This window comes from Malus domestica, chromosome 07 (assembly GCF_042453785.1).
Source record: "Malus domestica chromosome 07, GDT2T_hap1".
In the NCBI taxonomy this organism is placed as follows: Eukaryota; Viridiplantae; Streptophyta; class Magnoliopsida; order Rosales; family Rosaceae; genus Malus; species Malus domestica.
In genome coordinates this window covers 26013200-26040336 of record NC_091667.1, presented here as the reverse complement: position 1 = coordinate 26040336, position 27137 = coordinate 26013200, and the positions used below count along the sequence as shown (strand labels likewise).

At 37.4% G+C, this 27137-nt stretch overlaps 4 protein-coding genes and 1 long non-coding RNA gene across 7 annotated transcripts; 3 read left to right on the top strand and 2 right to left on the bottom strand.

Moving 5' to 3' along the window:
- Positions 1–7015: 7015 nt before the first annotated feature.
- LOC139197485 (uncharacterized) lies at positions 7016–7887 on the top strand. Its single transcript, XR_011582927.1, has 3 exons — positions 7016–7115; positions 7506–7586; positions 7764–7887. It is a non-coding gene; the product is annotated as an uncharacterized lncRNA (long non-coding RNA).
- Positions 7888–8034: 147 nt separating this feature from the next.
- LOC139197792 (cell wall protein RBR3-like) lies at positions 8035–10547 on the top strand. Its single transcript, XM_070825757.1, has 7 exons — positions 8035–8194; positions 8289–8552; positions 8655–8689; positions 8773–8868; positions 8986–9130; positions 9241–9881; positions 10006–10547. Exons 1-7 carry the CDS (start codon positions 8035–8037, stop codon positions 10459–10461), a joined length of 1797 nt encoding a protein of 598 aa, XP_070681858.1. The 3' UTR covers positions 10462–10547.
- A 77-nt stretch (positions 10548–10624) lies between these two features.
- On the top strand, positions 10625–12714 carry LOC103439517 (small ribosomal subunit protein uS12). The gene is made up of 4 exons (XM_008378074.4): positions 10625–10943; positions 11796–11951; positions 12059–12185; positions 12353–12714. Exons 1-4 carry the CDS (start codon positions 10939–10941, stop codon positions 12491–12493), a joined length of 429 nt encoding a protein of 142 aa, XP_008376296.1. The 5' UTR covers positions 10625–10938; the 3' UTR covers positions 12494–12714.
- A 7929-nt stretch (positions 12715–20643) lies between these two features.
- LOC103410250 (salt stress-induced hydrophobic peptide ESI3-like) lies at positions 20644–21226 on the bottom strand. The gene is made up of 2 exons (XM_029104924.2): positions 21022–21226; positions 20644–20771 (listed from the first exon to the last, which is right to left on the bottom strand). Exons 1-2 carry the CDS (start codon positions 21100–21102, stop codon positions 20688–20690), a joined length of 165 nt encoding a protein of 54 aa, XP_028960757.2. The 5' UTR covers positions 21103–21226; the 3' UTR covers positions 20644–20687.
- A 3049-nt stretch (positions 21227–24275) lies between these two features.
- On the bottom strand, positions 24276–26880 carry LOC103410245 (uncharacterized). Of its 3 annotated transcripts, none has more exons than XM_008348983.4 (3): positions 26638–26880; positions 25494–25763; positions 24276–24616 (listed from the first exon to the last, which is right to left on the bottom strand). In XM_008348983.4, exons 2-3 carry the CDS (start codon positions 25710–25712, stop codon positions 24503–24505), a joined length of 333 nt encoding a protein of 110 aa, XP_008347205.3. In that variant the 5' UTR covers positions 25713–25763; positions 26638–26880; the 3' UTR covers positions 24276–24502. The 3 variants fall into 3 exon arrangements, with proteins under 3 accessions (XP_008347205.3, XP_028961673.2, XP_017180999.3); XM_029105840.2 differs by having other exon boundaries at positions 25494–25832; positions 26638–26769; XM_017325510.3 differs by having other exon boundaries at positions 25494–25786; positions 26638–26753.
- Positions 26881–27137: the final 257 nt, after the last annotated feature.

Here is a 27137-nt window from a genome sequence, read left to right as displayed (position 1 = left end):
AAGAGAGGCGAGAATATTGAGTTGGGTTTTAGGTTCACCTCATACCTCTGATTTTGAACAAAGGAATGCGAGAGATAGGTGATAAGAGTGAGCTAGGTTTTGTACCATATTTTCTGTTTTGGCTGAAAAATTCCATTTTTTCCAGCGACTAAAGCTTCGGCAGGCATAGTAACGTAGGGTGTTTAGTTCCAAGTTCCTTCATTAATGATTTATGGAATAAATGAGTTGTTTGTAAGATGAACTAATACTTAAAAGTTAAATTAGGGTTGGTGTTTCATGTTGGGGTGTATGGGTTGTGAAATAAATTTCAAGTTTGACGTGCTACAAGACTGGGATGGAACAATTTATGGTTCAAGTGTTCAATTGTAGAAATTTGTGAATTTTTTTCCGTAATATGCATGTGGTGCGCATATGGTGTGCATGGCTACATCTTAATATGAGAAGTGGGAATGTTCATTAGTTATGATCAAGGTATTAAACATCGATAATATCGGAAATATCTGTAGTCCGAAAACACGGAAATATTGATGAAAATATCGGGATAATATCGATATCGACAAAAATAATATGGAAACCACGGAAATTGTAAGAAAAACTTGGAAATTTTTATTGAAACTTTGCAGGATGTTTATTTAGTCAATTATCTATTAGTTTATCACAAAAAATTGGAAGGAAATGCATTGCATGATGGATTTAACATTATCAAGTTGATTATATAGCGAGCTGGCAAACATTGTGAGTGTAGAAAATATGTAGTAATTAATGAAAGAAGTTTAAACACACCATAATAATTTATATATAATAAATTAGTACAATATTTCACACTTTATACATTGCATGGTAAAATACATGAGTGACTTAGTACCACATAGAGTTCCTATGAGGTTCAAATTTTTCACTATCTTCATCATCTCTATGTGTAGAGTGAGTGTATTGTGAAGAGTAGTTATCAAATGATAAATCCCCAAAATAGTTTTGCATGTAATTGTTAACATGCCACCCATATGGATCCGAGATTGGTTGACCTTGTCCATAAGCAAAATCATTTGAAGATTGAGTCTTGAATTGTTTCCATGAGTCACTCGATTCCATCCCAACAGGAATCAGATATGAAGGGTAGGGAAATGGTTGGTTATGAGTATAACCATAGTTACTACTTCCCAATCCAACAGAGTTCGAAGTTATAGATAACGAGTCATCTTCTTGACTTGACAAAATCCCCTTGCCTCTTTCTCTACGAGTATAGTCATTCCCTATGACACCAATTCCTGGTCCTGCCCGCCTACTGTCATGGTCTTCATCCTGTGTTGCATGCGTGAAGTTTGCCTCACTAGTGAAGAGGCTCATAAATCCGGGAGGTGGTTCAACATAGTTTCCATATCCACCACCACTACCTCCAGCTCCACTATATCCTTCATCATTCCCACCTCCGGTGGTAGGTGAGTCTCCTCCTGATCTTGTATTAGAGCTATCATTAGTATCAGCACGATGTTGTGGTTGTGTAGGATTGGAAGAAGGTGGAATTCCAGTGTTTCTTGGTCTTGGGCGCAAAAGTTCTTCCAAAGAGTCAGCGCTGCTAGATCCCACCTCCTCCGCTAATACTCTTTCTACATTTATCCCTTCATTACGTGCTTCTTCAGCAAATCTGGAAGCTGGGTTGCCTTCATCATCATCTAAATGAAGAGGTCTAATCCATTGATAAAGTTGGTTACCTTCTGTATCATCATCTTCAGCAACAATATCAAACACATCTAGTAGGTCACCACGGTCGACATGATCTATTTCTGCTTCCTTATCTCGAATTTGAAGCTTCATGTTGTAGTAGCAATAAACTAATTTTTCCAACCTACTATGAGCTAACCTATTTCTTTGCTTTGTGTGTATGAGTGCAAATGTGCTCCAATTTCTTTCACAAGCAGATGAGGAAGCTGTTTGTGATAATACTTTGATTGCTAACTTTCTCACAGTTGGTGCATCGATCCCATACATGATCCACCATTCAGCTACAATGAAAAACAATGTTGATAAGCCTAATAACTCCAACAAATTCTATTATAAACTTATCGTGAAATATGTTTACACTCACTAGGAGACATTTTTGTTCGAACAACAACTGATGTTGGTTCTCCAAAAATTCTTCTTGCATCTTTAAACCATGTTAGCTGAATTCAATAAATCGTGTTAGTTTAATCCACAAAGTAATTATTATAATTTAAGTAATTGTGTACCTCATTTCCAAATTGGCTAACTGCTGGTGATGCAGGGTCTAATTTAGAGTATACATTATATACAACACGTATAAGGGTACCATCATCTCCAACACCAGGTCTGTATTGGATCGATGATTCAAATAATATGCTGTTCAAAGAAACACATACTCTAATAAGAGAATTAATACTTATGCAACTAAAGAAATGAATTGCAAATTATGACATAATTTATACCTGCTGCATGCAAATCGTGGTATAATGTTTTATACCATCGATCTTCAATTATCTTTATGACCCACCTTGCACCATGTTTTCTTTCCAATTCATCATTCACTACACGCATCAACTCATATATTGCCCTCATAGTAGAATACACTTCTGTGTCAACTATCCGTAAAACTTTGTAAAGAGGTTCAAACACTTGGCACACATGCTCTGATTGAGTCCAAAAAGCATGATCAAGCACTATACTTTCCATCATACGACCTGCATTTGAGCGGCTGAAATTGTGGTTAGCCCAATCGTCACTAGTGAATAGTTGTTTCAACCCTGCTTTCTTCTTAAGTAGGCTGTCTAATGCAATATAGTTGGTGGCGAATCGAGTGGTAGCTGGACGAATAATTTCTCCTTTGCAAAATTCACGCATCTTTGCCAACAACCAACCGTGATTGTAAATATAATTTGTGATCGTTCTAACTCTTTTTACCACAATAGCAACATTCTCTCTCTTCCCCATTGCCTCAAACATGAGATCAATACAATGTGCTGCACATGATGTCCAAAACACATTATGATACTTCATTAACTTTTTTCCAGCTTTGACAAATGCAGAACCGTTGTCGGTCACGACTTGGACAACATTATGCTCTCCCACCTCCATGATTACATCCCTCAATAATTTGTAAATATACTTGTAGTTCTTTATATGGTCTGAAGCATCAACAGACTTAAAAAAAATTGTCTTTCCCTTGGAGTATACCATGAAGTTTATGATAGACAATCTGGTTGGGCGGGTCCATCCGTCACACATGATTGTGCAACCATTAGTTTCCCACTTTGACCTCAACTTGTTAACATACTCGCCAATGTCTTTATACTCCATATCCAAATATTTGTTTCTTATCTCATAGGGAGTGGGAGGTTGTACTCCAACACCGGCCTGTTGACATCCCACTACCATATTTTTGAAATGATGTGATGATGCTTTCTCAGCAGGGACATTTTCATAGATAAAGAACTTGCTAATTAGATGCCCCATTCCCTCCTTCACATTACCTCCAATGAAATAACTCCAAACACTCTTTTGACGTGTTTTGGATGACTTATATAAACTTGGGGCTATTAGTGGTGTTGGTTGTGATTCTTTAAGACTGCCTCCCCGTCTCATTTGTGCACCACCACTTGTCCCGGAACCTTGTGCTATATTAGGAATTTTATGAAGGTGTTCTCTTTCCTATGCTGACTGTTTGGAGGCATGTAATGCTTGTTTCAAACTACGTCGTTCTTCAGGTCCCATGTCATCATCACATTCGTCCTCATCGTCATCATCATCACTGTCAACCGCTTGGCCATAGACTTCTCCCCGTAGCCCAGCTCGAATATTTTCCATTCCATGTGTTATCTTTTCCTTCTGCTGTTTTTTATTTTTTAATAATGTGCTGATGAATGCCTTCACTTCTGGGGGGACATTATCGCATCGTTGGACATTTTTTGCTGGATCTAATCCACTAAGATGGTACTTAAGTCGTGTCACTCCGCCACTCTTCATTATCCGACCACAAAATTTGCAAATTGTGCCATGTTTGTTTCCGTCTATTGGGTCTCCATGTTCCCAAGCTAGATCACGTTTAGTAACTCCACTGGACATCTTAAACGCACCTATATTTATTTTTCATGAAAATTAGACAATTATTTTTTTGGCCAAAAAAATATAGTAGTGATGACGGTTATATAAGAGAACCTAAATAATAAAGTTATTCTACAGAAGAATTAAATACGAAGTAAAGAAATGATTGTAAAAATTTAAGTAATTATAAAAATAATATGGAATAATAAAATCTAATATTAATGAATAATAATGCAATTTAATAAAAAAATAATCCTAATATAAAACATAGTGATGAATAATAATCCAATTTGATAATAATCCAATTTAATAATAATCCAATTTAATGAATAATCCAATTTGATAATAATCCAATTTAATGAATAATAATCCAATTTGATAATAAAAAAAAACCTAATATTAATGAATAATAATCCAATTTGATAATAAAACCTAATATTAATAAAATAATAAATAACATTAAACATATTAAAATTATCCTAAGGTATAATTATACAACATTACTTAATTACTTAAAAAAATTAACATGTAATTGTTAACATTACTTAATTACTTACAAAAACTAACATGCAAGTATTAATTACTTAAAAAAATTAACATACAAGTCCACACAAATTTTTTTGTTGTTGTATAAATTACAATAATATAAATATAAGTTTGTAAACTTACTTTAAATATGGAACCATTTGTGTTCAAACTCTGGAATGGATCTGGAATGGCTTTGAAAGGGGTAAGGGAAGAAGAAGAAGAAACGAAAAATGCTCTGAATGACTCTAATACTCCACCTCTTGAACGAATATCACAGTGGCAGCTTTGAAAGGGGTAAGGGAAGAAGAAGAAATGAAAATGCTCTGAATGGCTCTGATACTCCACCTCTTGAAAGAATATCACAGTGGCACACAGTTTTGAATGAAACCACCATCCATGGTCTGAAATTGTACAAGTTATAATTGTAAAAGTGGTCTGAAATTGTCAAAATAATTGTAAAAGTTGTCAGGAATCCTGAGTGAGTCATGTGTCCTCCTGACAGGAGGAACCCCACACACACACACAACGCACGCACACAAACATCACACACGCAGACACACAGAGACCTATGTCTTTCTCTCTCTATCCTTCTATATTCTCTCCATTCTCCACTCCCACACACACACACAGAGATCTCTCGATCTCTCTTCTCCCTTCTCCCACACACACACAGAGATCTCTCGATCTCTCTTCTCCCTTCTCCCCCACACACAGCACGGTCTTCTGCTCCTCCCTCTCTTTTCTCTCTGCACTGAGACCTACATACACCTCTCATTTCTCTCTGCACCGAGACCCACACACACACCACAGCATTCTGCTCCTCCCTCTCATTTCTCTCTGCACCGAGACCCACATACACCTCTCATTTCTCTCTGCACCGAGACCCACACGCACACCATCGCACCTGCTTCGGCGAGTTCCTTCAATTTCTCCGGTTAGGTAAGCTTCGTGTTTTTCTTTTTCTGTTCTAGATCAAAGCTTAGATGTGAAATTGAAGTTCTATCTTGTGTTTTTGCAAGGTTTTTGGGATGAAATCGGCTCGGGAATAGGCACACCCATCTCCGGCGAGGCCGTGGGTGTCGACGAACTTTCCGAACACCTTCGACCGTTTCACGGCAAACGGACATTATAAAAACGTTCCTCTCATCTTCTATTTCATTTTCATACCTAGATCGGAGTCTAGGGGCTGTTTTAGAGTTGGCCGGAGCTATAGAAGCTCCGGCGTTCGTCTCCGACTTGCACAGTTCCGAAATTTCGCGATAATATCTATAATATCACAATATTATCGATAATATCGCGAGATTTTGACGAAAACCCCTTGGATACCTATTAAAATATTGGTCCGGTGAAAAACCGATAATATCGGCGATATATCGCCGATATTATCGGCATTTTGTTCCTTGGTTATGATGCACGTGTGTTGTGCCCCAGAATTTAGCAAGTATGATCACAACCTAGTTGGCCTATGCGAAAAACAAAATAAAAAAAAAACTTAGAGGACGTTAAGGGTCATGCATATAGTGTATTATGTGTAGATGGTGCGTATTTACATCTCCAATACTCTTTGCATTAACATAATTGACTACTTTTTCCTTTGATTCAAAGACAGGCCTTGTAAATACAAAAAAAAGCTAACGAGTTCGTGAAACAATTTCCTTTGATTCAGTTGGGTTCTTTCGCCCATTCAAACTGCAATTTTTTCAAATCCTTGAAATATTTGAACCCAATCAAATATGATACCAAATTCAAATGAATGAATCTTCGATTCTTCATATAAAGTTTAGGGTCATTTTTCTGATTTCAAAAAGAGAGTTGTGAGCTATGAATTTTTGGATTGAGCCAAGATCTGTAAGCATAACATGTGCATGTCCTGTGCATGTCATGTACATACAGTGTATGAACGAGCTTAATATGAAGAGAGCGAACGAGTACGCGAAATAATTTCATCCATATCCTTCGCTTTTCATTCTTTCCACGCTGATTTCTCTCTTTTCCTTCAAATTTATCTCTTCTCCATAAGGCAACTGGCCTTTAATACGTTTTTTCATTTAATTGCAGCAAAAGCCAAACCCTATTTTAGTGCTTGTAAATTTGGATCGAGAGAGGGAGCAAAAGGAGGGAGAAGACAGAAGAAATGAAAACCCACATATAAATAAGAGAAATGATAAAAAAATAAAAAATAAAAAAATGAAGGATTTGGGTCTCCTTCAAGAAATACCAAACCAATCACTTCAACTCCATAAATCCATCAATCAAAAAGCAAAATTAAGCAAACCCAGTTCACAAAACCTACGAATGAAAAGATAAAAATTGAAGAAGATGAATGGGTTAGAGAGAGATCTCTTAAGTGATATTTTTAAAATGCTAATAAAAGCAAATTTTTAATATGTTGCATTATTTTTGGGGCCTTTTAATTTTGGAGTCTTGTGCGATTGCAACTTTCGTTCTCCCTCGACGCCCCTCTACCCAAAGAAGCATCTGTGAGAGTTCAGACTCGAGAAGATCAAAATCATGTTTCGATTCGACCATAGGTAAGTGAATTTGCATATCTAGAGAACATTTTCTGATTGTTCAAAGGCATACATATTCATGATCCAACAACAAATAAAATAAACATCATCATGGAGGAAATGAAAGAAAATAAATTCCTTTTTTTTTTTTGGTGGTAAATTGAATAAATCGTTGACCGCAGTTTTCCGTTGACAAATGGTTTGACTGTATATTCAGAGTCGCAATATTGCATGCATATCAAACGGATGATTTTTTTACCCAAAAATATGTACAAAATAGGCGTTTCTTTCAGTTTCGGTATCCCCAATAATCGCCGTTGATTGATTCTCAACACAAAAATTTGATTTTTCTTACTTTGAATTGTCCCTCTTCTCTTCACTTCTCTTTCTCCCTCGTCAATCGTCATCCAGTAATATTAATCTTCACTCCAAGAAGCTCCAGAACAACAGCGATGTCCTCCAATGGCGATTTTCAACAACTTGGCTTCCCAGGTCCTCTCTCTCTTCAAGAAACTCATTTCTTTTTCCTTTTCTTTAAATTCTGTTTCTTTTTTTTTCCTGCATTTTCCCAGAAACCAATCATCCCAATTCTGCGAAATGAAACATGAATTCCGTAAAAAGGTGACAACTTTGGTACTAAAGCACAATTCTGATTTGTACCCAATTCAGATAACAGGGAGAAGCTTGATGGGTCTGGACTGTTTAAGACTGGGAGTCCACAGGACACCAAGAATCCCAAGTTTAATGTCCGAAAGAGTTTGGCTTGGGACAGTGCCTTCTTCACAAGTCCAGGTTTCTTTTTCAGATATATATAGATATATATAATATTTTCTATGTAAAAAGGTCTTTATTTCTTTGATATTTCTTGCTCACTCTGCAGAAAGTTTACATTTTGTGCATATTTTTAGGAGTTTTGGAGCCTGAGGAGCTGCTTCAGACTATGAATTCTCAAACTCCAGGCAACGCCGTTAACTTCTTGGGGTATGAGGAAGCAATGCTATTGCCTTCGGAGTCTTTGGAACCCGAAAGAACACGAAGAATTAACCGGTGTAGCTTTCGAAAAAGTTTAGCTTGGGATAATGCCTTTTTCACTTCTGCAGGTATGTCTTTCCTGGCTGAAAAAATCACTATTACATGTGCTTGTTATAAACATTCTCTCACTCATAGGTTTCGGGTTTGGTTTCTTGTGATCAGGGGTTTTGGATCCTGAGGAGTTGTGTATAGTTAACAGAGGATTCAAGAAATCTGAAAAGCATCAGCTTCCCAGGATTCGAGAAGTTTTGAGGTCTGCTGAGTCAATGTCTACAGTTGATAGTGGATGGTCCTCTTTGATGGCAAGCCTTGAGTTTGAACTTTTCAAAGAAAACAGATCATCTGCGCAGAAACCGACTAGTTTATCGGGTCACACAACTTCAAGTCTCAAATCAAAAAGAGGAAAAGGCCTGCAAAGTGTCCGCCGTAAGTACACTGATTTTGCTAGTAACAAATTAATCAACTCCACCCTTGACTTATATCATGTGCTTTGTGTAAACGTATCCTTCTTTTGCTTATACATTTCAGCTTCCAAGAATCCTGATGCTTGTCCTCGGATGAGGGTAAGTTTCTTTCGTTGTATTTTTGGTGAGTAATCATGTTTCCGAGGCTGTTTCAGGATGAATATGTCTGTTTTGGAATTCAGATGAGAGCTAGTATGCCAACATCAGAAAGGCAAAGTCTAAATGCGCGTGGAACGGAGAAGATTTTAAAGGAGGCTTCTGCTTTCTCACAAAAACAGGTATGTCGTAATTAAGTAGAATGAGCTATTTTTTACTTATATTGTTTATGCCTAAATGTGTCTGATTTTGGTGCATTCTGTACTCATATTTTTATCTAACTGAGTACTGAAATGAAGCTTACCGCTGGAAAATTGAACTCATCAACATCTCGCAAACCGCCAAAGATATCTAGCCGGGTTAACCAATCTTATACACCTGCAGCGAAAAGGGCTTGTTCCGGTGGAAATAATGAAAAAATGGGAACTGCAAAGGCTGCACCTGGTAAGATGGAAGATGACCTAAAATATTAACCATACTATACATAGTGTTTCATTTTCTTTCTGTAATTATGAAGTGCAACTCAAACTAAAGCTGATATGATTTGCTTGCAGGACAATCTATGAATGTGTCAAAAAAACCTTGCTTAAGCGCATCATGCAGCATCACCAATAGTCTTACACCGCCCCGAAAGACATCTCCATTATGTTCTCCCACTACCACACATGAGTCTCGGGTTTACAGTTCTCCCTTATTCGGTAAATCTCCATTGTATTCGAGGAGCAAAATTGATTCCTCACTTGTCAATTCAGCCTCCCGTGGTTTTACGATGGGAACTCCTTCGAAATCCACAAAGAAAAACAAAGGTGAACTCGAAACTTCTTGGCAGCCTTCTACTCTATTGTGCACGCCAAAGTCTTCCCCTTATACATCACCTGCTAGTTCCTTTGATGGCTGGTCCTCAGCATCATCATCAGCATCTGCGAATCAAAGATGGAAGAAGTCTGAGGTCGGCATGAATACTTTCATCAGCGGACAGGCTTCTTTTGAGAGTGATATCTCTCAGGAATCAATTCTGGAGAGCCATTCACAGGATCAACCCAGCATTGGACATGGAAATCAAGCAGAAATGCTCTTGAATCCACGCGATGGAAATATGTCAACAGGAAGTACCCCTATTCCTAGCAGTGTTTCTAAACATATCAAGCCCTCATGTCTCCGAGCACCATCACCAAAGATTGGCTTTTTTGACGAGGTTAGTTCACTTCATATGGATTCTTCATTATTCTTGTACTAAACAAATGATTTCATGTCTCAAATTCGCTATATGCTGTGGAGCAAAAACTCATTAAGTTGTACAACATCTCTTCAATCGACAGGAGAGTTCACTGGTGAGATCAAGTGGAAGTATGCAGTTTCATTCCGGTATACAAAACAGCATAGCGTCTAGAAGTCGAGCAGGTAACGGAAACACTAACAGAAATGGATCTGAAAATCAAAATGGCAACCTTCAATCTCCTAGATCATCAGACAGGACGAGGAACGGGAAGCTTGCATTGCGGAAAACTGGCTCTCCCTGGCCTACTTTCAGCATCAGTCCTCGGAGTCCAGCGCACATTGAAGTTCAAAATGCTGCAGAAGTTGAGAGTGATGCCGCAGAAAGCAAGAATATGGGGAAGGCCCTCAAGAGGGTGGGCAACCAAGCAACCAAAGAGAATGAGGAGCCCAACATGCACTGTCCTGCGGGAAATAACAAGGAAAATAATGCATATTACTTGAAAGAACAAATGGATTGTTTGGCTAATAATGTTGCTGCCATTGATCTTGGATCGTAATGTTGTGTAGTGAAATGAGAGGAAGGCAGACAAGAGTGCTTGTCATGCCTAATAATTGGGGATCTATAAAATTTGGAGAATGACAATTCTGTTATGACTTGGGTAAAAAAATATCATATCAATTTTGTTTTCGTACAATTTATTCAATTTGATACTTAAAAATAAAAAGTTGTGCTTAAAAAACAGTATGTGAAAATCACCCCGTCACCAAAAATTAGGTATTACAAATTTTTGATGAGATGAGAAAGTTATGCTACTGAAAAGTTAGTCATAAGAGAATTATAACCCCATAATTATAGTACGACACCGTTTCGACCACCTAAAGAAGCCAGTACAGAGCTAACCCTATATAAAATCTCTCCTCTCTGATTTGCAAAAAAGCGGAGTTTAGGGTTTTTCAGCAGCCGGCATTTTCCCCTCCGCCTCACACCTCGCGGTACCTTCGTTGTAGTCCAGAGCCCTCTTCTCTCAGCCGCCATGGGGTACCTAATTCTCTTTCCCCTCTCTCTCTCTCGCTCTAAAATCTCGTTGTTTTGCTTTGATAAAGTGTACTGGCTCGGATCTGGTGTATTGGTTTTTCCCAAGCTTTCTGTGCAGCCAAACTGACAATTTTCGTGATAAAAATCATAACTTTAAAGCATTTCGATTAGGGTTCATGTTTTCGCAATGTATTTATGTGTGGTTAATTTTCTGTTTTCAAATTTTTCTGTGTTGGTTTGCCTTGAAAGCGTTTGAAGCAAAAGAGAATTAGTGAATGGTTTTTTTTTAATTATGTTCGGGTCGAATGGGGTAAATCAAGGTTGACAAACCTTAGTTTGTTTTTTGATTGGGGACAATGAGATTAGGACATGATTTTTCTAAGGAAACGTGATGTAATTAGAACAAATGTGATTGAAGTGACATTGTACTGTTAAGGTTCATCTGTAATGTGAACAAGCTGTGTTAAGTTTACGGGCGATATGTAGGATTCGTAGTATGAATGATTGGGAATGAGTAGCGTATGCTCAAGGAGTGAATTGAATCATACGTGGGTATTGATGTTAAATTGTACCATGGGGCGTCTAATGGTTTGTTGGTAATCATACTCGAACTCTTTCGTTGAATGCAATGAAGCGTGAGCGGTTGCCTTTAATTTTTTTTTTTTTGCTTGACTAATGCTTGCATGATTGTTTTGAAATTAACGGTGGTGGATTTATGCTTCTGTATCCTTGAGATGGGATTGCATTTTCTGGCCCTTGTAAACTGGTTTTAAGATTGGATTGCATTTTCTGGCTCTTGAATACTGGTTTTAAGTGAGATTATTTTGAAATTAAGAGATTGTGTGTGTTTTGCAGGAAAACACGTGGAATGGGAGCTGCTCGTAAGCTCAAGACCCACCGCAGGAATCAGAGGTGGGCTGACAAGTCGTACAAGAAGTCCCACCTTGGGAATGAATGGAAAAAGCCATTTTCTGGTTCATCTCATGCCAAAGGCATTGTCCTAGAAAAGATGTACGATCTCTATCTCTCTCCCTCTTTTCCCTGAACATTGTATTTTGTTTTTTATGCTGCGTTTAGGTTTAAATCGAGTTGTCACACATCGTGGATTGTTAATGCAGTGGTATTGAGGCTAAGCAGCCTAACTCTGCTATTAGAAAATGTGCTCGTGTTCAGCTGATCAAAAATGGAAAGAAGATTGCTGCTTTTGTACCCAACGATGGTTGCTTAAACTACATCGAGGAAAATGTAAGTTCCATCATCCTCCAGTATGTTAGATTTTGTTTCAAATCCCATTTCAATGATTGTGGTCTTGATCTGCAAAGAGTTTTAATTCTTGTATAACGGTCCTGGAATGCTTGTTATCATCTCTGTTTTCTTAACTTAGTGATATGTACGTGATCGGGTTTGCGCAGGATGAGGTGTTGATTGCTGGATTCGGACGGAAGGGGCACGCTGTGGGAGATATTCCCGGAGTCAGGTTCAAGGTTGTGAAGGTGTCTGGTGTCTCTTTGTTGGCCCTCTTCAAGGAGAAGAAGGAAAAGCCAAGGTCTTAAGCTTATCGAGGGAGCTCGTCTATGCCTCAAGTCTCTGTCGTGGTAGCGTTGTTTCCCATTTAGATGATAGTTGTAACAACTTTTCAGTTACTTTTGGTGAGAATCAGTTTCTGTTATTCAAATCTGGATGTGTCCAACTGAAACAAAATTTTGGAAATGTAGGACTATCAAAAGTTGATTTGGTTTTAATTTAGTAAAAATTTATGAAAAGAGCTTGAAAATTTTGAGTTTTAACGATAAGGACAAAATAAAGGGTAAAGTAAATAGTATCATGATTGATTTTTTTGTGTAAAAATATGGTTTTTCGTTAAAGTGAACAGCACTGGGAGCTTTTCGTTAAAGTTCCCTTTAATGGTTTGTGATCACAATGTCTGCATGATAGGATGATTTGATCACAGAATATCAAAATTAGCATAGCAGCATATCGGTTTAAACCACGTTTAGCAACCGAAAACCGAAAAGAAACGTCAATTTCCAACATCTACTCCAATTAAGCTCTATATTGGCCAGTGATGGATTCCCTAGACATTGATTTCTTTTCAAGTTTGGAACCTTCGCATGGCTGTGATCGTGAAGAACTATATTCAACTTGATATTAGTTGCAACGTTGGTTCCACGAAACCAAACAAGAGGTCTGATCCAATACCAAAATCGACATATCTCAATGTCTGAGAACCCGTTCGGTATCATATAAATATTTCTCTCACATTGTGTGTATTTTTCGAATTAGTGTATCTAACTACTAAAACTTTTGGCTTATTCTTATATTGGATTTTTATCACAAATGGTTCTCTATACATCAGGAATGTTTTCACCAAAACAATACGAATCTGAAAACCCTTGTATGAAGTTGAAGTAGATTCATATAGAATTTATATAGGAATCATCATACATGAATATCCTAAAAATTCTTCGTTTACTCTTGCCTACCTCAGTAAATGACATGTTTGCCCTTTTTACTTTTTCAGTCGTGGATTTGTTCTTTATGTCCTTACATCCCACATCGGAGAGGTAATAATTTTACTTGGCTTTATAAACCTTTGCAGAAAGGCTGCCAGTGATGCCACCGGACGAAGCGATCGGGCCACAATTCCGAGAATGGAACGAGGCCCAGGAAAGTCCCCGGGCCCATGATCTGCAGAGATGCAGCCCTGGAAACAGGTAGCCTCCGAGTGCTTGGAGTCTTATCGACTTTGTTCGATGGGCTGAGACACGCGTGGAGCTTTATAGGCTTCATGCCCGGATATCCTTGGCCGATGGTATAGTTATTCGCTTGGTCATTTGCTGGACCTAACCGAACGGGGCTTACGTTCTAGTGGCATCAATTTTTTTTTCTTGGCACTCGTCGATGGGGCATATGACTTGTCTTATGATGGACTTAAAAATCTCATTGACGAGTGTATTATACATCTATGAATTTATTTTTCGAACCCGTCTATTGATGGGTACGATCATCCTGTGATCTGTGATTAAATCGAGGATAACCATAGTCCGACATTTTTGCTTGTGTTCAAAACATCTTATGATATTTTGAATGATGCATTTTAATATTCATACGAATTAGATCTACTTTTTTTCTTTTATTGGAACCTTATTTCATCGAGTTGTCAGGACCCCTAATGCTTGAAACAAAATGAACAACTTCACAAGTTAGATGAGAATTGTGTATATCATTTATGAATTACTGTATAATTTGCACTCGGTTAGGAACCATGGATAGATTACCGCAATGTTATTTAAGTTTTCAAAGGGTTTATTCGCTAATTTTTCTTTTGGGTTATTTTGGATTTGAATATTACTTTGGATTTGGACTTTGCATTTGATGTTTTGGAGATGTTAATTTGGATTTGGATAATAATATTAATATGTGCTGTTAGGCACAATCTGTGCTTTTTATACTCCCCTAATATGTGCTGCAGTGCTGATGTGCATTGCAGTGCAGTGGCTGCAGCCTTATTTTTTCCTCCTCTGTCCTTTTTCTCCTTCTCATGCAATCCCTCTTTGGATCTTTTTGCCCAATTTAAGTTTGAAGATAAAAAAAAATTCAATCTCATACTAAACAAGTTTTTGAATCTTAAAGAAAATTATTTTCAAATGATGTTCTTAAGAAATGTTTTGAAAAATAATACAATTTTTTAATAAAATACCAAACAAGCTCTAAATTTTATGACCTACAAATCTATACCAAGCATTGAAGTTGGTCTAAGAGACTGAAACCAAAATATGATATTAGAGGGGGAGATGACCACTAGAATGTTACAACTTCCAATATAATAATCCGTTTTGAGAAAAGGCCATGTTTTTTTTCTTCTGAAATGTCTAAAATGATAAAGGGAGTCGCAACATTCATCACCAATTCAATGAGTTTTGTAACAACTTTTTCGTTATGATATTGTACTTTACATTGTAAATAGTATAGGTTGGTACCTTTGTAATCCCGTATAAATATTGTTTTACCTAGGAAAACATGGTATCAGAGTTCTTCACCTTAGGTTCGATTTTCGTCTTCTTCGTGCTTTTAGTCATGACATCCATCCCTTCCTCTTCCTCTTCATGGAGAAAGTGATGGATGCCATGACAAAAAGCATGAAGAACACCACGACTAGGCTAAAGAAGTCTGACAATATTTATAAAGGGATTACAAAGATAACGGTTCTATACTAATTAGGAAGTAACAAGTAATTATCATAACGGAAAGCTGTTACAAATTTCATTGATTAGGTTTAAATCAAGTGTAAACATTTTTATTTTTTTTAAAAGATGTGTTACTTTTAACCTTATATACAAGGGAAAAAAAAACCAAACATTTCCAGACACTTCCTCCAACCAGCATTGCAATCTTTGTTTGGCTGAAACATATCATGCATGTTGAGATTTAAGTTCAACAAAGTGTGTATGTATTCATGAAAAAGAATTACAAGGGAGAGGTCTCATAAAAAGGAGACGAAGCAAGGAAGGAAAAACCTACCCAATAAACAAATGCAAACAACTACAAAGTAGTAGCTAGAGAGAAAAATACTAGCCCTAGATACAACTCACAAGAAATCTCCTAGAAGACATAAACCCTAAAATTAAGGAATAAAAGGCTAGCCCTAGATACAACTCACAATAAATCTCCTAGAAGACATAAACACTAAAATTAAGGAATAACACTTTAACACAAAGTGATGGCCACCCATCAATTTCAATACTCCCCCTCAAGCTGGATCAAGGGGGTTGATTGATCCTAGCTTGCTTAGCAATCTTTGGAAATGAGTAGAGTCGAGAGCTTTTGTAAACAAGTCAGCAAGTTGATCATAACTTCGAGTGTACACGGTGTTGATGACTTTGGATTGGACTTGTGCTCGGATGTAATGGCAATCAACTTCAATGTGCTTTGTTCTTTCGTTGAATACTGGATTTGAAGCTATATGCATGGCAGCTTGGTTGTCATAAAACAAGGACATAGGTTCTTTGTTAACGCAGCCAAGATTCGTTAGGAGACTTTTTAACCAAATTAATTCACAAGTCGTGGCTGCCATGGCTCTATATTCAGCCTCAACACTTGATCTTGCAACCACGGTTTGTTTTTTACTCTTCCATGTCACAAGATTGCCACCAACAAAAGTACAAAAACCAGTGGTAGACTTTCGATCGAGGGCATTACCCACCCAGTCAGCATCAGTGTATGCCATGATATGATTTGAACCATGTTTGCATGAGTAAACCTCTGCCAATGGATCCCTTCAAGTATTTGAGTATCCTTTTGACACTCACCCAGTGAATCATCGAGGGAAAGTGCATAAATTGACTGACAAAACTTACAGAATAAGCAATATCAGGTCTGGTGATAGTGAGGTAGATTAGTTTTCCTACCACGCGTTGATAAACCTTAGGGTTTGGTAGTGGTTCACTGGGTGCATCTACTTGAAGTCTACTCACCAGAGGAGTAGAAGCGGGCTTGCAATTCAACATGCCAACTTCATTCAATAGATCAAGAACATACCTCATTTGATTTAAGAACAAACCTTTGGGGGAAGTAGCCATTTCAATGCCAAGAAAGTACTTTAAGATTCCCAAATCCTTAATGGAAAATTGTTGATGAAGAGAGGATTTGAGGGCATTGATTTCTTCTATGTTATCACCTGTTATAATAAGATCATCAACATATATAAGAACAACTAGTTTGCCACTTATACCAGTGCGAACAAATAATGAGGAATCGACATGGCTCCTTGTGAATCCTACAGCTTCAAGGACTGAACTTAACTTCGAGTACCAGGTTCAGGGAGATTGCTTTAGTCCATATGCCTTATGGAGCTTGTAAACTTTGTTAGTTTCATGCTCTTGTGGATGTCCGGGAGGAAGCTTCATGTACACTTCATTTTCGAGGTCACCATGAAGAAATGCATTCTTCACATCCATTTGAAATAGGGACCAATCAAGATTGACTGCCACAGATAACAACACTCATACAATACTCATTTTGGCTACGGGAGCAAATGTCTCATTGTAGTCAATGCCATAAGTTTGAGTAAAGCCACGGGCTACTAAACGAGCCTTATATCTTTCAATATTGCCATTTGAATGAAACTTGGTCTTGTATATCCACCAACTCCCTACTGCCCCTTTTCCTTTTGGAAGATCAACCACACTCCATGTTTGGTTGTTGTTCAGTGCTTGAAGCTCTTCTTTCATAGCTTTCTGCCATACTGGAATGTGAGCAGCTTCATTAAAATTTATTGGTTCCCATTAGTGGACAACTGATGTAGAAAGGCTGCATGGGATGGTGACAGTTTTTAATAGGTTAAGGCTTTGGAGCTGGGATGTCTTGCCATGTACGTAACATACTTTTGCATCCTTAGAGGAGGATGCCTGCCACAAGTAGGGTTTTTTCATGGTGCTAAAACAGGTTGAAGAGTAGTGCCTGATCTTCCTTGATCAGGAGATGTTTCCTCATCATCATGTTGTTCTGAGTGGTGGTCGAGATAAACATTGAATTCATGTAGATTTGCTGGAGTGGGCAAAGGAAAAATTTCCAGTAGGTTCTCCCCCTGAGGTTCTTCACTGTTATTTTTGTGAAAGAAATGAGCATTCTCATCAAATCGAACATCCCTTGAGACGCCAATCTTTCCATTAAGAGGATTGTAATATTTGTATCCTTTTTTAGTGCTCGAGTATCTTATGAAGGCACTATTGACAGCTCTGGGGTCAAGCTTGTCTCGATGTGCAACTTGAATATGGACATAACATGTGCATCCAAAAGTTCTCAGGTGTGAGATGTCAATAGTTCTTCCCTTCATTACTTCAATAGGTGATTTTGAATTCAATACACGGGTATGTAACCTGTTGATGATGTAGGCTGCAGTGAGGAGAGCCTGAGACCAAAACCTTCTAGGAACATGCATTTGAAGCATAAGAGATTTGGATTTCTCTAATAAGTCACGGTTTTTTCTCTCGGCTACACCATTCTGTTGTGGTGTACCAACACAACTAGTTTGATGTAAAATCCCATGATTGCTCAAATAATTAGACATATTGTTGGATGTATACTTAGTGCCATTATCCGACTGTAAAATGTTTAACTTAGAGGAGCATTGGTTTAAGATTAATTGATGAAAGTCTTTGAAAGCATCAAAGAATTCACTTTTGAATTTCAAGAGGTAAATCCAAGTGCAACGAGAATAGTCATCAATAAAGGTGGCATAATATTTATATCCATCAAATGATTCTACACGAGAAAGACCCCAAATATCTGAATGAACAACCTCAAACAGTTTACTGGTTCTAGACTTGGAAGAAACAAAAGGAAGCCTAGTAGCTTTTGACATTTGACAGACTTCACATTCATGTGTGGCTTTACGAAATTTTGGAAATAGTTTGTTCATCACAGGTTCTGAGGGATGGGCTAATCGAAGGTGCCAAAGTTGCTACTCTTGAGGAAGACTTATGTTGGCAAAAGGATGCTTAACAGGCTTAAGCTTCTTTGAAAGATAGTAGAGCCCATTCAATAGAAACCCTTCACCAATATTCTTCTGGGTGACTCGATCCTGAAATACAACATTGTGAGGGGAGAATATGGCAAGGCAATTTAGTGTGTTTGTGAGTTTTCCTATGGACAAAAGCTGGAAAGGAAATGAATGCACATACAAGGCTGTTGACTCAATCTCATCACTTAACAGTTTAAGTTTACCTTTTCCCATAATAGGTTCTCCTTTCCCATTTGCTACAGACACAAGTGAAGACTCAGGCATATTTTGAAACTTATCTAAGCAAGATGACTTATTTGTTATATGATCTGTGGCACCTGAGTCTATGATCCAACAATCATGCGTAATTTCATTGAGAGCAGTGGAGAGGGCAGAGATAATACTTGAAACATTGTCTTGGGTTGTGGTCTCATTCAAGAAGCCTGCAAATTTTCCAAGCATGGCAGTAGGATTCTTAGAGATCACTTCTTTTTCCTCAGTGGTGCCTCATCTTCTTTGAAGAAAGCTTGCAAATTCATTTATCAAATCTATAGGATTTGCAGTGAAGTTTGGTAAACCACCAGTCAATGAGCTAGTTGAATGGAGAGCCTTTGGAAAAATTCGCTTGCCTTTTTTTATCATTCTTCCTTCCTGATCAAACTTTGGCTTTAACTCCAGATGTAGGATCCAACATTTTTCCCTTATATGCCCTTTCATGTTGCAGTAGGTACATTTCCAATCTGCTTTCTTTCCAGTAAATTTTTTTTTCACCAGTGTGTTTATGATTGCTGGTGAAAACCTTTGCCTCAAAGTTAGCCTTGGGTTCAATGTGCATGACTTTTCTTCGAGTTTCCTCCTGTTGGACAACTTGACAAACACTATTAAACGAGGGCATATATGCAGTCATCAGCAAGTGACTTCGAAGATCTTCATATTCTGCTCCAAGACTTGCTAGAAGTTGAAACACTTTGTCTTCATCGGCTCTTTTAAGGAGTGCAGCGAAATCTGTTGTATGTGGACGATACATGTCAAGTTCGTTCCACATGGACTTCATGCTCCCAAGGTGTTGCACGAAGGATTGATCACCTTGCCTTAGCCCAGTGAGATCCTTCTTGAGTTGAAATATACGAGCGGCATTGTTTTGGCTACCATACATCTTTTTGATAGATTCCCACAAAACATGAGAGGATTCTGAGTAACTGAAGAGTTCAGACAGCTTAGGTTCCATAGAGTTAAGTATCCAGGACATAACAAGCTGATCATTTGCATGCCATGCATCATACGATGTAGAGGATGGTTCAGGTGATTTAATGCTTCCATTGGCATAGCCTAGCTTCGATCTTTCACCTAGGGCAAGAGAGAGATGGCGCAAGACCATGGTAGGTAATTAAACTCGTTTAATAACACTGAGCACATGCGTAGATTTGGATTGATTTCACCATGAATCACACTGGAAGATAAAGTGTTTAACGAGCTTGCTGCCTCTCGGCTTAAAGTATGGTCTTTTGCCATGATAGTGAACGAAGAGCAGAAGACACCAAGAAAGAAATAAATTTTTTTGAATGGAATGGATTGAACAACAGAGGCAAGACCCTAGGGTTCCTGCTCTGATACCATGTTGAGATTTAAGTTCAACAAAGTGTGTATGTATTCATGAAAAAGAATTACAAGGGAGAGGTTTCATAAAAAGGAGACGAAGCAAGGAAGGAAAAACCTACCTAATAAACAAATGCAAACAGCTACAAAGTAGTAGCTAGAGAGAAAAAGGCTACCCCTAGATACAACTCACAAGAAATCTCCTAGAAGACATAAACCCTAAAATTAAGGAATAAAAGGCTAGCCCTAGATACAACTCACAAGAAATCTCCTAGAAGACATAAACCCTAAAATTAAGGAATAACACTTTAACACAAAGTGATGGCCACCCATCAGTTTCAATAATGCAAACATATGATTTTCACATTGAGCTATAAAAACATGACTTGCATAATCTTTTCCTTCACGTTGTGTTCATATGTTTCGTGTTTTCGAGACCATAACATTTTTGTTTTGTTTTCGAACAATTTACTTGTGAGTTTGTAAGAGTTTCCGCTTCGATATTATTGTTAAGTTTACATATTTGTACATATCCACTTGAAACTAAAGAACTTGACATTTAAATATTTGACAGAAAAAGAAAAAAAAAACATAACAAAATACACGTTTACCATTATCCATTATTCTCCTTGATCGTCCAAAGCTTTTAATTATACGACAAGGACACATAATGCATATATGATTCCGGGTATATATCCCAATATTGTCAGCAACAAACATATCCAGAACTCCACCTGCATTTTCCCACTATATACGTATCAAAGGTAAATAAACTAAACGATCATAAATCAAATCTCAATTGCTAAACTGATCAAAATCATATCCACGGCATGCTAATAAAATAATTATTTCAATGGTTGAATTGATCAAAGTAATATCAACGACATACTAAAAAACTAATCATTTCAGCAATTGAGATTCGAGACAATTAACTTCTGAAAATGAAATGGCATTTGGGGAATATAGGGTGAAAGAATAACTCACTCCACAGCTAAAACGAAGGAAGACTCCAACAGGTGGGAGGATGATTGCCAATATCACTTCCGGAAACGTTTCTGAACCCATTTTTTTTTGTTGATTAAAAAATGAAAACCACAATTTGTGCTAAATTTGGGAGGATTTTATGCTCTACTTTGTGCTTTAGATTTACTTCAGTCAAAGTATAGATTTTATGGTTGGAGATCCATCTTCATCCATATCTGCAGCTGAGGATGCAGTTCCGAACACCGTGAATCATCAAATAACACCCACCCTTTACAAATTTCTCAACAACTGTGAAACTGAAAGCGTTTCGAGCTGCTCTCCATATACAATCTGCTTGGTGTACCTAGAAAAAAATTAGAGGAAATTAATTTGTGAAAGTAAATGTAATATAATTAAATATTTAAAATAAATTGTGAAAACACTTACTTTGTCGTAGTAATTAGCGCCGCTTTCATGTCTACTTGCGGTTGCTAACAATGCTTAATGTCATTTGTTCAAACTTGACTGAAGATATTTCTTCCATCTTGAAGAACAACTCTTGTGGTTTCGAATATTCACTGGAGTGGTGCCTTCATAGAACTCTAAGTATTTTTTGGACACACAAGTCCAAACACCGTCATTTGTTTGACAATTCCCCCCCACACTATCTTCTGACATCCATCTATAAGCCTTGCAAAGAGTTTCATCTTCTTTTCGGGTCCAAGCCCTACCTTTCATTGCAGACGAGGCCATTTGAAAATTATTAAAAAAATTAAAGGACAGATTTTTGAAAGATGAAAAAAATATGAGAATTGAAATGGTGTAGAAATGGTGAAAATTTTGGGAGGAATGGTGAATGAATAGTTTAAGTATTTATAGGAAAAAGAATTAGAATTTTTTAGAATTAAAAAAAAAAGGCCCAAAACAAAAAAAAATTGAATTCAACGGTAACTAGCGCCAACTAACCATTGAATTCAAATTTCTTTTTAAGCATTCCTGTCGGTTATAACCGACATGATTAATGTTTTTTCTGGCCAGCCCTTTGGCCTTTTCAGATTCTGTGGAGCCCTTTCAGATTCCACGAGCCCTTTAGCCTACCCCTCAATTGGAGACGATTTTTGGGCTATTTTCGACCCTTTCGCCCTCTGGACCCTTCGAAAAGCTGGTCAGATGGCTCATTTTAGCCATGTGGCCCTCCAAGATATTAATATTTTAATGAACAGTACATGACCATATTTGCCTCCGTCTTCAACCGAGGGTCATAGGCTTGTTTTAGCCATGTCACAAAAAATCGTCTCCAACTGAGGGCCATAGGGCCAAACATAATTTATTATTTAAATTTAAAAATTACAACAACTTAAATTTAAAAACAACTTATATTTAAAAACTACAATTTAAATTTAAAAACGACAAATTAAATTTAAAAACTACAAAAAAGAAAAAATTTTGAATCCAACAGCTAGCTGACTAGTCGTTGGATTCAAATTTTAGTTTTAGCATTTCTGTCGGTTATAACCGACATGATTGAAAGTTTTTCTGACCAGCCCTTTCAAATTCCGTGGGGCCCTCTCAAATTCCACAAGTCCTCTAGCCTAACCCTCGGTTGGAGATGGCCTAAAAGGATTACAAAGATAACAACTCTATACTAATTAGGAAGTAACAAATCATTATCGTAACGGAAAGCTGTTACAAATTTCATTGAATAGGTTTAAATCGAGTGTAAACGTTTTATTTTATTTTATAAAAAGAAGTGTTACTTTTAACCTTACAAACAAGAATAAAAAAAAACGAAAAAAAAAACAAGACGAAACTAAACATTTCCAGACACTTCCTCCAACCAGAATTGTAATCTCTGTTTGGTTGAAACATATCATGCAAACAAATGATTTTCACATCGAGCTATAAAAACATGACTTGCATAATCTTTTCCTTCACGTTGTGATCATACGTTTCGTGTCTTCGAGACTATTAACATTTTTGTTTTGCTTTCGAACAATTTACTTGTGAGTTTTTAACAGTTTCCGCTTCGATATTATTGTTAAGTTTACATATTTGTACATATCCACTTGAAACTAAAAAACTTGACATTTAAAAATTTGACAGAAAAAGCAAAAAAAAAAAAAAAAACATAACAAAAACTAAAAATGGTGACATTAACATGTAAAAGGAAAAGTTAAGATCTGGACTACAAAAGTTTGACCAAACTAAACACTTACACCAAAACACGCGTTTGCCATCATCCATTGTTCTCCTTGATCATCCAAAGCTTTTAATTACACCGACAAGGACACATAATGCATATATGATTCCGGGTATATATCCCAATATTGTCAGCAACAAACATATCCAAAACTCCACCCGCACTTTCCCACAATATACATTTAAAAGGTAAATAAACTAAACGATCAGAAATCAAATCCCAATTGCTAAACTGATCAAAATCATATCCACGGCATGCTAATAAAAGAATCATTTCAATTGCTGAACTGATCAAAATAATATCAACGACATACTAAAAAACTAATCATTTCAGCAATTGAGATTCAGGACGATAAATTTTTGAATATGAAATGGCATTTGGGGAATATAGGGTGAAAGAATAACTCACTCCACAGCCAAAACGAAGGAAGACTCCAACAGGTGGGAGGATGATTGCCAATATCACTTCCAGAAACGTTTCTGAATTTGGGAGGATTTTATGCTCCACTTTGTGCTCTAGATTTACTTCAGTCAAAGTATAGATTTATAAAAAAGAAACAAGGAGCCAAGATCAGTTAGCATAGGTGTCACAGCCTAGAAATCTTGGTGCTACGTGGGACATTTCTTGACCGACACGTGTCGAGTTTTGCATGTTTCTTCCTGTGGAAGCCTAGCCTGGGTAAACTTTGTGCGCACTATGTTGGGTGGATAAACATTTCTGCCTATAACGCTCGCTTGGGAGATTTGGGATAGAATTTACAGCACAAAATGATTTAATTATCACCATATTTTGCTAGAGTGCTACCCTAATTTCGTCTTTTAACCGTTGATTCGGAAGTTGCATCAACTATTAGGACATCATTTGAAAGTACTTTTAAAATAATCAAAAACGCTTTTAGAGAAAATGTCTTTGAATTCTAAAGGCACTTGATAAGCTTTTCGAGGATTCACATATAATTTTACTAAGGATTAGTCCAAAATATTTCCACTAAAAACACTTTCAGCCATTTAAAGGTATTTCCAAATGAACCCTAAAAATCACTCATGGGGCCCCACCATATCAAACCCTGGTGAAATCATTATAACTCCCAACATTTGGAATATTTCCATTTCCTTGGGTCAAAAGTACAGAGGATTGATTCAGATGCTGCAGCAGAACTTAATTTTGTTACAACAAATAACCTCTCAAACAAATGTTTGGTTCGATACGTTGGCAGCAAACAAATAACATTTTAATTATTTATCAATGGAACACCAAAATTCCTGAGGATATAGGATGGAGCATATGGACCCAACCAAAATATCAAGGTTGATAGACCTCAGGAAGTTGAAGACCCACACTTGCAGCCGATTTTCCGAGCACTCTCTTCATCTCATCTGATCTATCCACAGCAATGTTGTAAGAGAACAACAAGTCCTGCACAGCAAATTATACAAAATTAGAAACTTCGATGAAGAGAAAGCGACAACGTTATGATGCAGCTCTATAGTTTCTTAGATAAACAAAGTTACTGCAATAGAAAATAGTAAGTATTCGATGCTAGTAGGCATAGAGATGAAAAAAGCTGCACATTCATTACTCAGCCTGGATGAGATTCCTAGAATACTAATTTAGGGCTCGCTTAAAAGTGCTTTTAAAATGACTGAAAGCACTTTTAGAGAAAATGCTTTAGGGTTGCAAAAGCACTTCAAGTGCTTCCTGCAAGAAGCACAAGAATTCACTTGCATTTTTACTACGGATTGGTTCCAAATCATTTTCACCGAAAGCACTTTCAACTATTTTGAAAGCACTTCCAAACGAGCCCTTATTCGATCACTAAATGTAGAAGAAAAAAAAAGATTTAGTAAATTAGAAATTACACCCGACTCTAAGTTTTATAGGAAAACACTTCGAGAGCTCAATTCGAGAAAAACACTCCACATGAAGACTATTTAGATTAGTTTATGAAAATTTACATGAATGTTTTCCAGGGGGTTCTATTTGATAAATTTAATAGGATCGTCCAAGGGTCAGTCACGCCGCACACGCAATGATAGGGTCAGTTGTGTGTGGGCGCGATTAATGACTCTAACTGCAGACATTGAACTAGTAATGAGTCTAATGGCAAAACTAGAACTTGATACATCTAAAAACAAAACCATTTCAGTATCCGTTTATCCTACATACGCAACGCATATATTCAATAGAGCAATCATGAGAGCAACCTAGTATAATGAAACATCCAAAAGCCTTAAAATTGGCAAAAGGAATGAAAGGAAAGAACTTTGATTAGAGCCTTGAAGGACAGAAGTACCTTGTGATGGTGCACACTGTTAAGAAGTAAAGTGTAGTTCTCGGCAAGCTTAATCTTATGCTGAATAGAAGATGGGTCTGACAGTTTGCAGTTGTTCCTAAATTCTTCGGCTGCATACTTTATAAAATGCCTCTTACTCTCTTCTTTGGCAACATGTTTCTTCACGGCTTTGAGAAGGTGGCGGTACACCTTGGCAACTTGCAAAGCCTCGCTGCTCATTTTCAACCTTCGTCTCAAGCTTATACTATCTTTCTATATCTCCGCTCCCCCCTGCATCAGGAACCGGATGTTTTCTTTTCACGAAAAGGGTTGAACGTTTAATGCACACCAGAAGCAAATCTTTCAAATATCATGAAAAACACACGAAACTTCTTATTCACAAGGAAAATACACTAAGACAGTAAAAATTTAACAAGGCTAATGAAAAGAAAGTAAAATTCAACAAGAATATTGCTTGAAGATCTGCATAAGGAAACGAAGAAAAAACCCACAGAAGTAGCATAGTCATGAAGCTGTAATTTCATGAAATGGTTATATATAACAAGGTTTGGAGTGGATAAAGAAAAATGGGGCAAGAGGTATAAGACACTACTAACCGAATGGCTCCACAATTACAGAGCAGACTTGCAAAATCCTACCGCTCAACTGCTGACATAGCAGCAAAACAAAGTGCCACCACTGTCAAAGGGCTAAACGTAATCCCACCTAGGAGAAAGAACCGCCTCGAACCTGGAATTCCACAGTGGTGGTTTCCCGATTCAATCAGGCAATGCCATATGCAAAAGAAAACACATGACATTGCACGATTGACTTGAGATGCAGCCGCAGTGACATCCCAGGTGTGAGTAAGATTTTCTCTCCATCCTACGCGCCTACGACTAATGTAGGCTAATGGGCAATCCAAATTAAGCAAAAGGTGCAAAACCAAGTTGCTATTGCTATCTATCATAAACTTTACCAATTTAAAGAAAAATTGCTTTCAGGAATATTCACAAACAGATGGTCTGCAACACCATTATCACACCCATCTCCACATCTGAATAGAAGATTAAAAAACATATATAAAATAAACCTCATTCAGCAGGAAGAAACCAAAATGTGTGAAATAAAAAGCTCAGAAATGAAAACTCAGAAACCCACTAACCTTTTGGAGCAAAACCCAGCAACGATTTGAAGACTGGAGAGGACTCTGGTTGCGGGACAGGGTCAAAGCGAGCTACTTTGGCACTTCTGAGGGGTAGGACGAACGTATATTTTTTTCGGTTTGGTTTGGGATGGGGACGCGATTGGAAATAACTTTTAATTTGGTCTTTGAAAGTCTTTTTCCAAGAATATTTATATTATAATTTTAGTTTTTGTTGTAAACATTCCTAGTTTAAGTATGATTGTGTAAATCCTAGATAAGATTTTATTCTAGTTATCCTTTCCTATTACAACTTGTATTACTTGGAGGAGAAGGAATATCTTCTCTCCCTTTACTACTATAAATAAAGGCACAATGTAGGAGGGATAACAACACACACATTTCCCTACAATTCTACAAACACACATCTCTCTCCTCTCTCTCTCCCGCCGGCCCTAGTCCCTCTGTCAGATAAAATAGACCACAACACGTTATCAGCACGCTCCTACCGCTGCGCTTAG

What these genes read in the sequence shown, in the direction of transcription:
- LOC103439517 (XM_008378074.4), top strand. An exon ending in GGCATTGTCCTAGAAAAGAT is followed by an intron (nt 11,952 to 12,058) that starts GTACGATCTCTA and finishes TTGTTAATGCAG; the next exon opens with TGGTATTGAGGCTAAGCAGC. An exon ending in TAAACTACATCGAGGAAAAT is followed by an intron (nt 12,186 to 12,352) that starts GTAAGTTCCATC and finishes GGGTTTGCGCAG; the next exon opens with GATGAGGTGTTGATTGCTGG.
- LOC103410250 (XM_029104924.2), bottom strand. Translation starts at nt 21,102, where the DNA reads ATGGGTTCAGAAACGTTTCCGGAAGTGATATTGGCAATCATCCTCCCA. An exon ending in TCCTTCGTTTTAGCTGTGGA is followed by an intron (nt 20,772 to 21,021) that starts GTGAGTTATTCT and finishes GGGAAAATGCAG; the next exon opens with GTGGAGTTCTGGATATGTTT.
- LOC139197792 (XM_070825757.1), top strand. Translation starts at nt 8,035, where the DNA reads ATGAATTCTCAAACTCCAGGCAACGCCGTTAACTTCTTGGGGTATGAG. An exon ending in TGCCTTTTTCACTTCTGCAG is followed by an intron (nt 8,195 to 8,288) that starts GTATGTCTTTCC and finishes TCTTGTGATCAG; the next exon opens with GGGTTTTGGATCCTGAGGAG. An exon ending in CTGCTTTCTCACAAAAACAG is followed by an intron (nt 8,869 to 8,985) that starts GTATGTCGTAAT and finishes ACTGAAATGAAG; the next exon opens with CTTACCGCTGGAAAATTGAA.
- LOC103410245 (XM_008348983.4), bottom strand. Translation starts at nt 25,712, where the DNA reads ATGAGCAGCGAGGCTTTGCAAGTTGCCAAGGTGTACCGCCACCTTCTC. An exon ending in ACAGTGTGCACCATCACAAG is followed by an intron (nt 24,617 to 25,493) that starts GTACTTCTGTCC and finishes TTTGCTGTGCAG; the next exon opens with GACTTGTTGTTCTCTTACAA.